The 15,292-nt window shown below is 44.9% G+C and overlaps 1 protein-coding gene across 5 annotated transcripts in view; it reads right to left on the reverse strand.

Annotated features, from left to right (window-relative positions):
* CNTN6 (contactin 6) overlaps positions 1-15,292 on the reverse strand; it is a 331,006-nt gene that overhangs the window by 14,715 nt on the left and 300,999 nt on the right. For all 5 annotated transcript variants that reach the window (XM_016190506.2, XM_060180342.1, XM_060180344.1 and 2 more), the window contains 7 exons: positions 9,286-9,461; positions 8,827-8,944; positions 7,348-7,506; positions 7,124-7,273; positions 2,771-2,841; positions 229-463; positions 21-136 (listed from right to left, as the gene is read on the reverse strand). In XM_016190506.2, the coding sequence (XP_016045992.1) occupies positions 21-136; positions 229-463; positions 2,771-2,841; positions 7,124-7,273; positions 7,348-7,506; positions 8,827-8,944; positions 9,286-9,461 (1,025 nt within the window). The remainder of the gene's footprint in view (positions 1-20; positions 137-228; positions 464-2,770; positions 2,842-7,123; positions 7,274-7,347; positions 7,507-8,826; positions 8,945-9,285; positions 9,462-15,292) is intronic.

A 15,292-nucleotide genomic window follows, 5' to 3' on the forward strand; every position in this document is an offset into this window, starting at 1 on the left:
TTCAGGGGCCACTGTGTTACCTCGTAGCCCAGCACACGGCCAGTGTTCCTGTTCCACGCAATGGCTTCCCAGGACACCTCCACCTCAGACGCAGAGAAACTCTGGACAGACGTCCCCCTGGGGGCCAGCCGAGGCTCTGCCAGAGGGAAGAGAGACACCCCAGGATCAGCAGAACAGTACAGGCAGGAGGGGCTGCTCAGAGAAGTCTCCAGAACTGTGGACACTCACCGTCCTCGCCGGAGTAAACAATGCACACGGTGCTCAGGGGACCCTCTCCTTCCTGGTTGTACACCCCCACCTTGACTTCGAAGGGGGACAGCGGAGTGACGCTCTCATTCTGGTACACGAACTTGGAGGACTCCGCCAAAGGCACCCGCTCCCTGGTCCACAAGACAGAGCCCACAGGGCGGAACACGAGGAGGTAGCCGAAGCCCTCTCCATTCTGCAGCTCCTCTGGGACGGGCTTGGGCAGAAGGGGACAGCCACTGAGACACTGAGAGCTATAGCAGCAGTCAGAGCACCACCCACACAGGACTAACTATCTGGTATGTCTTTTTTTTTCTTATTGTAGTTATTATTGTTGTTGTTATTGATGCCCTCGCTGTTGGACAGGACAGAGAGAAATGGAGAGAGGAGGGGAAGACAGAGAGCAGGAGAGAAAGAGAGACACCTGCAGACCTGATTCACCGCCACCTGTGAAGCGACTCCCCTGCAGGTGGGGAGCCAAGGACTCAAACCGGGATCCTTACACACTGGTCCTTGCGCTTCACGCCACGTGTGCTTAACCCACTGCGCTACCGCCCAACTCCCTGATGTGTCTTCTTAAAAATATTTTAAACAGAGATAGAGAGACACAGACTAAAGCACTGCTCAGCTCTGGCTTATAGTGATGCTAGGGACTGAACCTGGGACTTTGGAATGTCATGAGAGTCCACTGCAGAACCATTATGCTGTCTGCTTAGTGCCTGGCATTTCCTGCGAGTGTTTACCCCACTTAATGAAGCACTGAAGAAAACAATGCTTTCCTTCAAGATACCAATTAGGAAAATGATCCCCAATTAAAAGTACTCAGGAAAATAAATGGGATTTTTGAAACTGAAACAGAGGCTGGGTTTTGCACTTGGCTAGCTCTTCCCATGGTTAGTCATAAGTTGTAATAAGGAAATGTCTTCGGAAATTGCAAGTTTGTTACATGTTGAAACATAATTCTGACGAGGATTTTTAAACTCAGTGAACAGTTAACTTATAAACTGTCTCAAGGGTAGTGAGTGTGCGTTCCTTCCCCAACATTGTTTCAATACATTTTTCAACAGATTCTTATAAGATTCAGGTCATGCAACTATGGTGTGGTAACGTTTACTTTAACATAAATCAATACTATGTAAACCGTAAAGCTGAAAGGACTTCCAAGTATGTTTCTGACAAATGAACGCATGTCAGCATCGTGCAGACTTGATAACAGTGGCTAGATTTCCAGGTCCAAGTTTTCATTCATTTTTTTTCTTTTCAGGGAGAGCGCAAGCAAGCACAAAGACAGTACTGTACCACTCCATCATCTATGGAGCTCCCAGAATCTGTCTATGGTGCTCTGGTGAGGAGCTGGGGCTTAAACCCAGGACCTCACACCTGGCAAGGTTTGTGCTCTAGCAGTGATCTCACTTCCTGCTTCCAGCTTGGAAGAGCAATGGCGGCTGGATGACTAGCCTCTGCCTGCAGGTTACAGAGTGTGACTCGGGCACAGCAGGACAGACTTACTGGTAAGTGGAATGACTTCGAGTTCATCGGCAATAACGACCATTCTGGGGTCAGGGAGACATCTCTGCATCTTTGAGCACAGAATTTGCATGTCTGAGGTTCCAAAGGTTCCAGATTCTATCCTCAGTGCCAGCATAAGCTTGAACTACAAAGTTTTGCCTCTCTCTCTCTCTCTCTCTCTCTCTCTCTCTCCCCACTCCCTCTCACTCTTAAAGTAAGTATAACCCAGGGAGTTGCACAGCCTGGGAGAATGCATGTTACAATGCACAAGGACCCAGGTTCTAGCTTCTGGTTCCCATCCACATGGTTCTAGCTTCACAAGCAGTGAAATAGTGCTGCAGGTGTCTCTCTTTCTTGCCCCATCTCCCTCTCCCCTCTCAAGTTCCCTCTTTCTCTATCCAAAATAAATAAAATATAATATTGGTAAACAAATAACATTTTTAAAATAATGAAGATTTTACTAGCCCACACCTCCCCTAGACGGTGGGGTGGTTGCTCTCACATCTGGGAGGGATCTGTGCTGTCAAACTCTCTCCTTAGTCGAAAGGAATAATATTCCCAGACCTCTCCTCCATCATGCACCATGGAGTCTTCCCCACCAAGGATTTTTTTTTTGACATGATTTTTTAAATATTTATTTATTTCCCCTTTTCTTGCCCTTTTTGTTTTTCTTTGTTCTAGTTATTATTGTTGTTGTTACTGATGTTGTCATTGTTAGATAGGACAGAGAGAAATGGAGAGAGGAGGGGAAGACAGAGGGGGGAGAGAAAGACAGACACCTGCAGACCTGCTTCACCACCTGTGAAGCGACTCCCCCACAGGTGGGGAGCCGGGGGCTCGAACCGGGACCCTTCCACAGGTCATGCGCTTAACCCACTGTGCTACCACCCAACTCCGCCCACCAAGGATTTCTGCCTGTCTCAACCAGGATCAAACCACCATATGTTGCTTTCCCAACTGCTCTTCCTGGATATACCTTTCACCTCCAAAATTAGTCATTTGGGCAGCAAGTTACCTCCCAGGTGACAACCAGCTCTGAGCGGCTTCCTCCTCCTCCCTGAATGTTCGTTGGTGGCACAGCAGGGACTGGGAGCAGCAGAGAGAGAGACAGAGAGAGGTTGTGACAGTTACTAGACAGCCAGGCATCTGGTTTGGGCTGTTAACTCTCCAGATCTCACACAGACACACTACAACTGTGTGTGTGGGGGGGGGGGGTGGACTCACATTTCTAAAGAACATAAGTGATGTTCAAGGTATCCAATCTTCCAGGGGGGAGGAGACAGCAGTGCCTGACCCAGGAGCATCCTGGCTTCAAAATTAATTAAGAACTGAGCAACACTGTGTTTCTGACATGATGACGCATCATCTGCTAATTGGCAAGATGCTGCTCCCCACAGAAGGTGACAGGGTGGCCTAATCACACCGCTGTGCTGTAAACAGCTGACCTGCACTGGCTACTATGATTTCATCCTCCTCAGTAAGCAAAGTGAAATCACCTTTCCTTGGCTAGTCATCAGGATATGTTAACCTTTAAGAACAAATCTTTATGCACATAGAGAGTTGTGATGCTTACTCCAGAAATGGACTGAGTATTGTAAGTCAGTGGCAAATCTATATACTCTCAAAAAAAAAAAAAAAAAAAGAAAGGAAGGAAGAAAGAAAGAAAGAAAGAAAGAAAGAAAGAAAGAAAGAAAGAAAGAAAGAAATTCTGAAACATCTATGGATAAAAATTCTCACATTAGCAATCCACGCTTGGTTCTCAAATCTCACTGTACGGAAAGAATGGGAGAAGTGTTTCTCTGACTTTGTCTTCACAAAGGAAGAAGCAGTTCTGACATGATGAGTGCTCCCTTCCTCCATTTTGCTTTAGAACTCTTCAGACTCTAGAACATTCCAGACAAAGTATTTTTTAAAAAATATTTATTGATTTATTCCCTTTTGTTGCCCTTGTTGTTGTAGTTATCATTGTTGTTGTTGATGTTGTTGTTGTTGGATAGGACAGAGAGAAATGGAGAGAGGAGGGGAAGACAGAGAGGGGGAGAGAAAGACAGACACCTGCAGACCTGCTTCACCACCTGTGAAGCGACTCCCCTGCAGGTGGGGAGCCGGGGGCTCGAACTTGGATCCTTATGCTGGTCCTTGTGCTTTGCACCATGTGTGCTTAACCTGCTGTGCTACCACCTGACTCCCTGCTGCAAAATTTTTTTTAAAAAATTGGTGGAGGTAGATAGCATAATGGTTACACAAAGAGACTCTCATGCCTGGGGCTCTGAAGTCCCTGGTTCAGTCTCCTGCACCATCAAAAGCCAGAGCTGATCAGTGCTCTGATAAGAAAAAAAAAAAGATTTAAAAATTGCATTTTTATTGCTATAGGGTGAAGACTGGAGCTCCAGAATGCACAGCAAACCTGCTGCTCCCAGTGCCTATTCTCTCTCTGATAGGAGAGAAATTGAGACAGGAGGGGGACAGAGGAGATGGAGGGAGAGAGGCACCTATAGCACCACTCATGAGGCTTCCCCCTGCAGGTATGGACCAGAGGCTTGAACTAAATGAGTGCTTACACGCGGTGACATACGTGCTCTAGGTGATGTAACTAGCACATGACTCCTTGCTGCAGAGATTAAAATAACTGACACTTATTTGTCCATTTCAACATTTTATGCTGCCCATGGAGAGCATCTGGATAAGTCTAGATATGTATTTATTCCTGTTCCATGTAGGTGTGCAATGTGACAGATGGCATGGTGATACAGTAACCTGTTCTTTCTTTAACATTTGTCAGACAGCTTCCATTTCCACATTCCTCTGAATTCTGCTTTGATTGTCAGAACTGATGTAAGGATTATCTTGTACTCCTATCCTGTTTTCCTTTGTCCTATTTATTTATTTATTTATTTATTTATTGCCTCCAGGGTTATCGCTGGGGCTGGGTGCCTGCACTACGAATCCACTGCTCCTGGAGGCCATTTTCCCATTTTGTTGCTCTTGTTGTTATTGTTGCCATTGCTGTTGTTGGAAAGGACAGAGAGGAGGGGAAGACAAAGAGGGGGAGAGAAAGATAGCAGCACCTGCAGACCTGCTTCCCTGTCCATGAAGTGAACCCCTGCAGGTGGGCAGCCAGGGGCTCAAACCAGGATCCTTATCAGGTGGGCAGCCAGGGGCTCAAACCAGGATCCTTAACAGGTGGGCACCCAGGGGCTCAAACCAGGATCCTTAACAGGTGGGCAGCTGGGGTTCAAACCAGGATCCTTAACAGGTGGGCAGCTGGGGTTCAAACCAGGATCCTTAACAGGTGGGCAGCCAGGGGCTCAAACCAGGATCCTTAACAGGTGGGCAGCTGGGGCTCAAACCAGGATCCTTAACAGGTGGGCAGCTGGGGCTCAAACCAGGATCCTTAACTCTGGTGCTTGGGCTTTGCACCACGTGCACTTAACCCACTGTGCTAACGCCCAGCCCCCCTCTATCCTGCTTTCTAAACTTGCTGATGCCTTTGACCAAAAAGTCACGGGAACCGGAGTGGAGCCCACAGTTGCAGGTTTCTGTTATGCTTCCAGTGACACTAATTCAGGACCATTAAGTAGTTCAAATGCATATGGAAATTATTTTAAATTACACTTTAATTTACTCCTTACAAAATTTCCAATATTCTGGGTAATAAAGCTCCTTCCTTGATTCAATTTTCAAATGAACCATGCTAAACCTCAACCATCCTGAGAAGAATTGTCTTTGATGACACTTAAAGAGGACACGCTCCAGCAAGACTGGAAGCCCTGGGGAATTCTCTATTAGCACCCAGTCTCGTTATGTTGCCTTAGTGGGTATGTCTATGGTTAAGGAAGGAGAGAGGCAAACCTCCGGCTGAGAACTTGAAGCCAGCGTCCTCCCCATCTAATGATACCTGATGTCACCAGGTCACAAAGGCCGCAAAGGAAAACACTTGGTGATTCCCACCTAGTCCTCTGTGAAGGGCTTGGGAACTTCCAGATGCCATTGTTTCATTACTCCAGTCTTTGGCACATCTAAAGTCTCATCTTACAGAAAAAGTGGGTGCAAGAAACCTGGAAGTTTGGGTTCAACTCTTGACCCTCACAGAAACACTCAGTTAACATCCTGCCCGAGCCCTGCTCCCCAGTAAGATGAAGGGGCAGTACATCTTCTTTCCCTTTTATATATCGAGGACTTGATATAAGAAGTCACAGTCAAAAAAAATATATCATTACCTATATTAAATTATTTCACTCTGGTGTGAAATTAAGACAACTGGAAGAGAAAAAAAAGTATAATCAAAAGGTCTCTTAGATTCTGTGAAAAACTATGGTGGTTACGAAGGCAAGGGGATGGGGTGGGCACAGGAATTTTGGAGGTGGGTGTGTGCACACAGACAGGTGTGTGAAATCTTGTAATTGTACAAACAATGTGAAGTCACTAATTATATTGCATGTGTGTTCATGTGAGTGAGTTGTGTGTGTGACTTTTTTTTTTCAGTTGTCAAGAAAATAACTCAACTGCTAGAGCCTTGGCTGACTTGCATGTCTGAGGCCCTGTCACTAGCACTGGATGTACCAGTGTTCTCTGGTTTCTCCCTCTCCCTGGCTCTTAGTCTCACTTCAAACTCTCTCTGTCATGTTTAATAAGCAAAAAGAAATCTTTAACAGATCTTTACAAAATATTCTAAATGGACTAGACCCCATCATCATGTAAACGTCAACATCCTCCTTAGCTTAAAGAAAGACTTACTAGAGGGGCGGGGTGGTGGCACAGTTCCTTGAGTGCACATGTTACGATGCACAAGGACCCAGGTTCAAGCCCCCGGGTCCCACCTGCAATAAGAAGATTTCATTTGGATTCTGCAGGCTCATCAAAGTGTCAGCTGGTCACTGTACTCAGCAAGTGAAGGACTTCCTTGTTTCTCAGTTTGTTTTTGGTGGGGGGCTGTGGAGAATTCAGACACTTGCTCAATGAGCAGCAACTAGGTCAGAGATGAGAAACAGACAGGCTGTCCTGGCCGGCGGAAAGCACAGTCTCTCCATTAATTCTCGGCTACACTATTTTAATGAAAGGAGCAGCAGCTCATCTGCATTTACAGATCCATAGATTCTCTTCTGGATTATGGCTGGAAACAGATAAGGAGAGGACAGCCCAGAAAGCCTCTCAGTTTTACATGCCTGCTGAGATATAAGCCTCTCTCACTCCAACTTGGCAGAGAACGCACTGTGTGTACACATAATGACACGAATGTGCGAGTCACCGGTTCAAGGTCTCCAATTTGGGGACAAGGCTCCTAAAACACGCTTCTGCCTTGTTTTCTTTCATAACTCCACCAGGAAGGATGTGACAGGTTTCTTAGAACGTGCTCTGGCTTTCTCACCTGATGCTCTGGTTCGGAGCAATTCCGATGGTTTGCTGGGCTCTCCAATTCCGATGCTGTTCCCAGCAAGGACACGGAATTCATACTCCACCCAGGGGCTCAGGCCAACCACGGTGGCATTGTACGTCTTGCCGTTGAGAATTTCTGGAACTGAGAGGGAGGGAGGACACTCAGGTGTCTCTGGGAGCACAGGCCAGAAGGGCACCAGTCACCTCCCTACTTACCTGTGGGTACAGCCTGCCAGCCCACAGAGAAGGGCGTCCTCGCCTGCACCGTGAAGATCTGGACTGGGCTGTTGTTGTCAGGGCCGGGCCTCCAGCTCAGCTCTGAGGTGGTGCTGGACACACGCTCCACCTTCACACCCTGGGGGGGGCTGGGTGGACCTGGGAAAGCAAGTCGTGTAAAGGCTCTGTTGCACGCAGGGGGACTGACAGAACTGGCTTATTTATTAACTTACTTAATTATTTTTGCCCCCCCTAGGCTGGCCACACCAAAGAATGCACCTCTTGCACTTGGAAGCACATTCCTTAAGGGCCAGCCCCATTCACCCACAGAGGGAGAAATGCATTTAGGAATGTTTCTGTGGAGATCAGAAAGTGCCAACAATGTTGACATGCCAAGCCTGGTCAATGCAACTCAAGTGGAGAACCACCTGGATCTCTGGGGCTCACTCTGCTTCCCCTGGAGCCTCCTGACACCAGTCTATCCCTGCAGCCACCTCACCCAGGCCAGTGCCTCAGGCTTAGGAAAAGGAAACTAGAGGGGCCAGGTGGTGGCTCATCTGGTTAAGGGCACACATCACAGTACATAAGGACCCGGGTTCAATCCCCTGGTCCTCACTTGCATGGGGAAAGTTTCAGGAGGGGTTAAGCAGGTGCTTCTCTGTCTTTCTCCCATTCTATCTCCACCTTCCCTCTCAATTTCTTTCTCTATCCAATAATAAATACATAAGGATATTAAGGAAGAAAGAAAGAAATCAGAAAGGAAGGAAGGAAGGAAGGAAGGAAGGAAGGAAGGAAGGAAGGAAGGGAGGGAGAAAACAGAAACTAGAGGGCCAGATGGTTGTGCACCTGGTTAAGGTGCATGTGTTACCATGTGCAAGGACTCAGGTTCAAGCCCCCAGCCCTCATCTACAGAAAGGAGGCTTCTGTGTGTGTGTCTCTCTCCCTCTCTATTCCCCTTCCCACTCAATTCCTCTCTGTCCTATCAAATAAAATCAATCGATAATTTAAAAAAAATTAAATTGAAAACGCACATCGCTATTTATCTCTTGTTTATCATGCTGTGGTGACTCAAAGACCTATGATCCAGACACCAGAATTAAAAAAAGAAATAAATAAGTGACTTTCTTTGGGTTGAGGGGTATAGCACAGTGGTTATTCCTAGGAGGTTCCAGGTTCAATCCCTCCTACCACAATAAGCCAGAGCTATGCAGTGCTCTAGAGCAGGAATTATTCATTTCATCTAGATAGAATAGAGAGGGAGGGAGGGAGGGAGGGAGAGAGAGAAAGAGAGAGAGAGAGAGAGAGAGAGAGAACCAGAAGCTCACTCTGTACCCGTGGTGCTCTGGGATTCTAAGTTGTCACCTCAGGCAAGCAGGTCCCCTGCTCTTAGCAGCCTAGCTAAGCTCCTCAAAGCAGTGACTGATATGTTTGACAGTAGCTAAAGCCACATGCTCACATGCTCTTACCAATGCTGCTTACCTCTGACAATGATATCAGCGGCCACAGAGAGGCTTTCTAGTGTTGTTTTCACTGAGCACACGTATCTTCCAGAATGATTTAACTGAATATTTCTTATCATCAAATCCCCAACAGATTCCTGCAGGAAGGAAGCGAAGAAGGGGAGAGATGTAATGCCACCCAGCCGGGTACATAGTAAATGGGAGACAACTCTGAACTCAGGAGGGGAGAGTCTAGCATCATTATTGCTTCTCATATTTGAGCCCATCATCATTCCCTTTATTACAACTTCATGGAGATCACAGGCATTTCTAGGCAAGAGGCACAAACAGAATGAAACAAACGGGAACAGATGCAGCTTCATAAACAGACAGTGCTTTTCCCAGCAAATAAAGATGGGGAGGGTAATTACGGAAGATGTTGGCTCTCAGAAAAGACCCGATTTATTTTATTAAGCACTTAGGAACTTCAGCAACTTACTCCTCCAATCCTCTCAAAGTGAGCCCCTCCTTTCCTTAAGTCGATGGCATGCCCGTTGAAAGACCATCCAAAGGCCACCTCTATGGAGGGGTCCCGGGACACCTGGCAGGGAAGCACAATGCTCTCTCCAACTGTGGCATCCACATTGGAAGGTGGAACCGTGACCACAGTTCGCTCTGTGGAGAACAAGCACATCATGAGGAGAGCTTATAGCTCTCGGCCATCTATCTATAAAACACATCACAAGTGGTTTTGCAATTGTTTGGGAGAGTCTGAATATGACATGGAGCTTTATATTCGATATAAGAGAGCTCCAGTCCCTTTTTTTCCCCAAATATTTATACATTAATTGAGGTAGCTTATGACTTTCCATAAAAGTAAAGACCAAGCTCTATTCATCCTTTATGTGAAAATAAATCCCGGAAAACTGTGGATCTTCAAAGACTAGCATTCCACACGGAGAGACCGCATGGCATCACTTTGCTTTATTTTTATTTATTTTCTAGAACTCCAGTCAGAATGTTCTAATCCACATGCTGGCTATAGCTCTAAATAATCTATGTTAATTTCAGCTACTCGGAGACCAGCTATGTCCCCCAGGTCATAACTACAGTAGCTGGTGCTGAGATTTATACTTCCAAGCTTATATTTACAAGATCAAGTGCAATATATTTATTCTATTTCTGGAATAATAATTTTCTATCTTAGTTAAAAATGCAACAGAAAAAAAGTGTAAGTTTTTCCTTTTTTGTGATCCAGTTTTTGCAGTTAGTAGTCAACATTCACCATATTAAAAAAAAAAAAAAGTCCTTGTAGAAACATCAATCACAGTGCCAATGCTTGTTTTGCAAATCCCAGCATTTCATTCACCAATATTTCAAAGAATAAGTCCATGTTGGGCTTGTGAATCTTTTATTTTTCTGTTCAAAAGAGATTCATAATGCCGTCATTCTTGACTTTTTGGAATTAATTAGTTAACTTACAGAGGAAGAGGGAGAAGGAGAAGGAGAGACAGGGAGAGGGTAAGGGAGAGGGGAGGGGGAGGAGGGGCTAAGGGGAAGAGAGAGGGATGGTGAAGGAAAAGAGAAGCAGAGAGGAGAGAGAAGGGAGGGAGAGAGGGAAAAGCTTATCACTCTAGCACATGCAGTGTTGGGAGACTGGCTTCAGAACCTCAAGCTTTTAATCCCCATACTCTATATGCTGTCACTCCACAGCCCCTTGATTTTTTTTAATTAACAAGTAGTTTTTTTTAAAATTTAGAATGGTATAATTTGAACAAAACCACTATTCTAATCATATTTTCTTTCCACCAGAGACCCACTAAGCTCTGACTGTTGGTGGTCCAGGAACCAAGTCGGGAGTCCCTGGTGTGCAAATCCTGTGCACTGGTGCTGCACCTCTATCCAGCTATGTACTGAACACAAAGGGCCCACACGAAGGTTTGCACTCTGGAATCCCTGTCTTACCAAAGTAGGATATGTTGTAAGAGCTTCTCATCTAGGAATTAGAGCTTTGAACAAATTATAATAAAAAATATATGAATATATGAAGTTTCAAAACAGTGACTAGAGACTCTGGGAAATCTCTTTCTCTAAAGATTCTTCACGAGATATAATAACAACTATGGGAATGATAAAATAAAATCTTCCCTCTGCTCCTACCCCTATTCTTCACTTCTTTGAGCTGGTCAAGAAATCTAACTAATATTGAGACTAAATTTATCTGTTTAGATAGATTAGCACTGTATTTCATCATTAAGGTATCTTTGTATTATTCTTAAGTTTTTTTTTTTAAAAATGCAATAATTTCCTTAATAAAGCTTTGGAATGTAAAGGAGAGAGTAATAAGTCTATGTTTTAAGGAGAGAGTAATAAGTCTACATTTTAAGGTGTATGGCAATAAAAAGACCACGGTGAAAATTTTATTTTTGAATAGTAGCTCCTCCTCCCTCTTCCCTCTCCCTCCCCCTCTCCTTACCTCTTTTCTTCTCTCTCTCTCTATCCCTTTCCCCCTTCCCCTCTCCCTGTCTCTCTCCATCTCCTTCTACTTATCCCTCTTCCTCTGTAAGTTAATTAATTAATTCCAAAAAGTCAAGAATGATCTATCACAAAACAGTCAACATCAGATGTGTCTTTAGGGTTTCATATTAAAATAATCTTTTTCCATCATTCTATTAAATGCTTACAGTTTTTTCACTCTATTTCTGGGGGAAAGTTTTCAGAAGGGTTTTGTAGGCTAACTTATTTTTATTTCTATTTCTAGTACTTATTGGGTGAGAGAGAAAGAAGCTGGAGCACCACTCTGCTCTGGCATGGGTGTTGTCAGGGGCCAAAGCCTGCATCTTGGGCATGAAAATCTTGTCCTCCTTCTTCTGCACCATTCCCCTGCCCACCTGAGCCACTGTTCATTCCAAGTCTTCTCTCCCTCACTCCCTGAAAATGGGGGCAAATGATAACCAGGGCTTCGACCTTTCAGGTCTAGAGAAAGTATTTTTCTTCTTGGAGCATCTCTGTAAAAGCATATCACTAATGTCTTATTTACATGTTAGAGAGAATAAGCTGGCTAATTGGATGTGTTGGTAGAGCAAGTGCCCCGATTTAAAGTTTCAAATCATGCAATTAAAGCAATTTTCAAGCATTAAATATGACAGCCACTCTTCCCATTTATGACACTGCACAGTGGCAAGAACTAACCAACACCACACCCACAGCTCTTTGCCAATACAGCAGCCATGATGAAAATGCGGCTGTCACAACCTACTGCTTTGCATGTGTTCACATGTGAATGCTGAACTCATTCACAGAATACAATCCATGGGGGCTTTGCCTAGTCCTAGCTGTCTGATAATGACTGGAGATGCAAAGAAAGGAGAAGAAAGCAAAACGCAGGGAGTCCAGTGGGTTAAGCGCACGTGGCACAAAGTGCAAGGGCTGGCATAAGGTTCCCGGTTCGAGCCAGCGGCTCCCCACCGGCAGGAGGTCACTTCACAAGTGGTGAAGCCGGTCTGCAGTTGTCTATCTTTCTCTCCTCCTCTCTGTCATCCCCTCCTCTCACCATTTCTCTCTGTCCTATTCAACAACAACAGCTATGACAATAATAACAACTACAACAAACACAACAACAAGGGCAACAAAATGAGAAAAATAGCCTCTAGGAGCAGTGGATTCGTAGTGCAGGCACTGAGCCCCAGCAATAACCCTGGAGGCAAAAAAAAAAAGAAAAAGAAAAAAGAAAGCAAAGCAAAACGCAGCAGATAATTTCGGTACATCGCATGCCTTCACAGAGATCTCAGCCAAAGGAGGAAGGCTATGTAAATCAAATCATGGGTGTAGGTATTACTGGTATCACTGTGATGAGGGCTGTTTATCAGAAGTAGAAGATTCTCTTAAATGTGAAAAGCCTAGCTTTCTAGTCCTATTCTCAACTCTGACACCATCATCCCAGACAATACTTTCAGTTCATCTGCATATTATGCTATCAGGCTCAGGCAAAAATTACTAAAGTCATGGCCACATAGATGGAATATACCTAAGACAGACTTCCAAGTTTCTTTCCACCGGAAGATCCCTAGTTTCATTTGCTCTAGTCTTACCTTTAGATTTATGTTGATTGAACAATTTATATCTTACAGCCCTTCAACCATCAAGTTGCAGATACTGCCATGACACCATCCTGACCTCCCCAGGCAGACAGCCTCATCAATATGTCCCAGAACCTCACCTCTCCAGAGCCCTGCCCCACTAGGGAAAGACAGAAGCAGAGTGGGGATATGGATTGACCTGCCAACATCCATGTTCACTGAATAAGCAATTACAGGGACCAGGTGGTAGTGTACCTGGTTGAGCAAACATGTTACAATGTACAAGGACCCAGGTTCACGCCTCTGGTCCCCACCTGCAGGGGAAAAGCTTCATGAGTGGTGAAGCAGGGCTGCAGATGTCTCTCTGCCTCTGCTTCTCCATATCTCCCTTCCTCTTGGTTTCTGACTATCTCTATTAAATAAAGATAATTAAAAAAAAAAGACAGAAGCAATTACAAAAGTCATGCCATCCACCTTTTGTACCCCATAAAGGTCTTTGGCCCATACTCCCAGAGGGATAAAGAATAGGGAAGCTTGGGAGTCAGGCGGTAGCGCAGTGGGTTAAGGGCAGGTGGCACGAAGAATAGGGAAACTTCAATGAAGGGGATGGGACATCGAACTCTGGTGGTGGGACTGGGCAGAATTGTACCCCTGTCATCTTATAATCTTGTTAATCATTCTTAAATCACTAATTAATTTTTTTTAAAAAAATGTGACATGGCAGAAAGAGAAAGGCCAATACCGAATGATCTCACGTACAGGTGGAACTTTTGAATAATAGACAGTAATGGAGGACATAAGGTGAAGCTTGGACTGGGGGCGGCATATTGCATCAAAGCAAAGGACTCTGGGAAAGAGGGAGAAGTACAGGATGAAGGGGCATTGGAGTCCTGGTATGTCTCTTAGACACCAAACAAAAAGATATGAAAGGTTGTGTCTATGTGTTAAAGACCATACTGGGGGCCAGGCAGTGGCACACCTGGCTAAATGCACAGATTACAATGTGCAAGGATGTGCAAGGTTCAAGCCCCTGGTCCCCACCTGTCTCCCTCTCTACCACCCCCTCCCCCTCGCAATTGCTCTCTGTCTCTATCTAATAAATAAATTAAATATTTAAAAAGACTATGTTGTAAACCATTAACCCCCTCCCAATAAAATTTTTAAAAATGTCTAACCTGTGCATCTTGAGGGGTCAGTTTATCATTCCCTTTTAGCTGAGAATAAAGGACAAAATGGCAACTAGGTGGAGGCATAAGGTAAGGACAGGTAACCCTCACTCTGTAGATCATCTGTGGAGCGAGGCTTTCAGTGACAGAGAAGAGGATAAAGAAACTGTGGTCTATAGTGCTCAGCTGTGAGAAATATTTGGGGCTGGGGAGACATCATAATGATTATACAAAAGGCTAAAATGCTTGATGCTCAGAGTACTCATGTTCAATTCCCATAACCTTCATAAGCAAGAGATGATCAGTGCTATGTTCCCTATCTGTCTGTCTGTCCATCTATCATCTATCTCTTTCTCTTTGTATTTCTCATTCATTAAAAAGTGAATATATCCTAATTAATATCAAGATGAAATGTAGTTTTTTATAGTCGTCCCTAAGCAGGCAGACCAGTTATCTTAGCTCCTCCCCTTTTCCCTATGAGCAGTTACCAGGGTGGCTCAGAGAGGGACTGTGTGACAAGGACCACTGTAGCAGATCTTCCTCTCCCAGAACTCACACACCTGCCCTTGTTCCCTGTGGTGGCTCTGAGGTCCCAGGAATTGTCACAAGCACAGAGGGAGTGGCTCCTGTGGAGAAGGTGTCACACCCCACAGAGTCTAAGCAGGTTTCAAGGAGCAGAAATGTACAAAGCCTTTGATGCTATTTTAGGCAAAGAATAAGGACTGGATTTTAGTCCATTAGCCAGTTCAGAGGCCTCCTTTCCATGCACTTTTCAAGCAATGCTAATATCTCAGAGATCTGTTGTAAGCTGCCCAGTAAATTCCAAGGAGTGGAGGAGGGATACTGTACAGAACTACTGTCATATGCAGGATGATGTGAGAGCAAGACTGAAACCACATCCCAGTATGAGGAGGGTCGTCCGAGACACCAGACTATCATCTGGAAGACTTTGAGAGTCATTAAATCTATTTCTTTTGAAATAATATAGAGGATAGTTCTTCCTTTCCATTTCACAGACTTTTATTCATCTTATATACTAAGTACTGGCAGAAATTCTTGTACTATTGCTTAAAGTTTCTTTTAATTTATATTTTAATTGCCACCAGAGTTATCACTGGGGCTCGGGGCCTCCACCATGAATCCACTGTTCCCGGTGGCCATGAGGAAGAGGGGAGAGACACCTGCAGCACTGTCTTATCTCTCTTGAAATTTACCCCTGTAGATGGAAGGCAGGGGCTTGAACCTCAATCCCTAGGTACGG

Source organism: Erinaceus europaeus, chromosome 21, assembly GCF_950295315.1.
Source record: "Erinaceus europaeus chromosome 21, mEriEur2.1, whole genome shotgun sequence".
In the NCBI taxonomy this organism is placed as follows: domain Eukaryota; kingdom Metazoa; phylum Chordata; class Mammalia; order Eulipotyphla; family Erinaceidae; genus Erinaceus; species Erinaceus europaeus.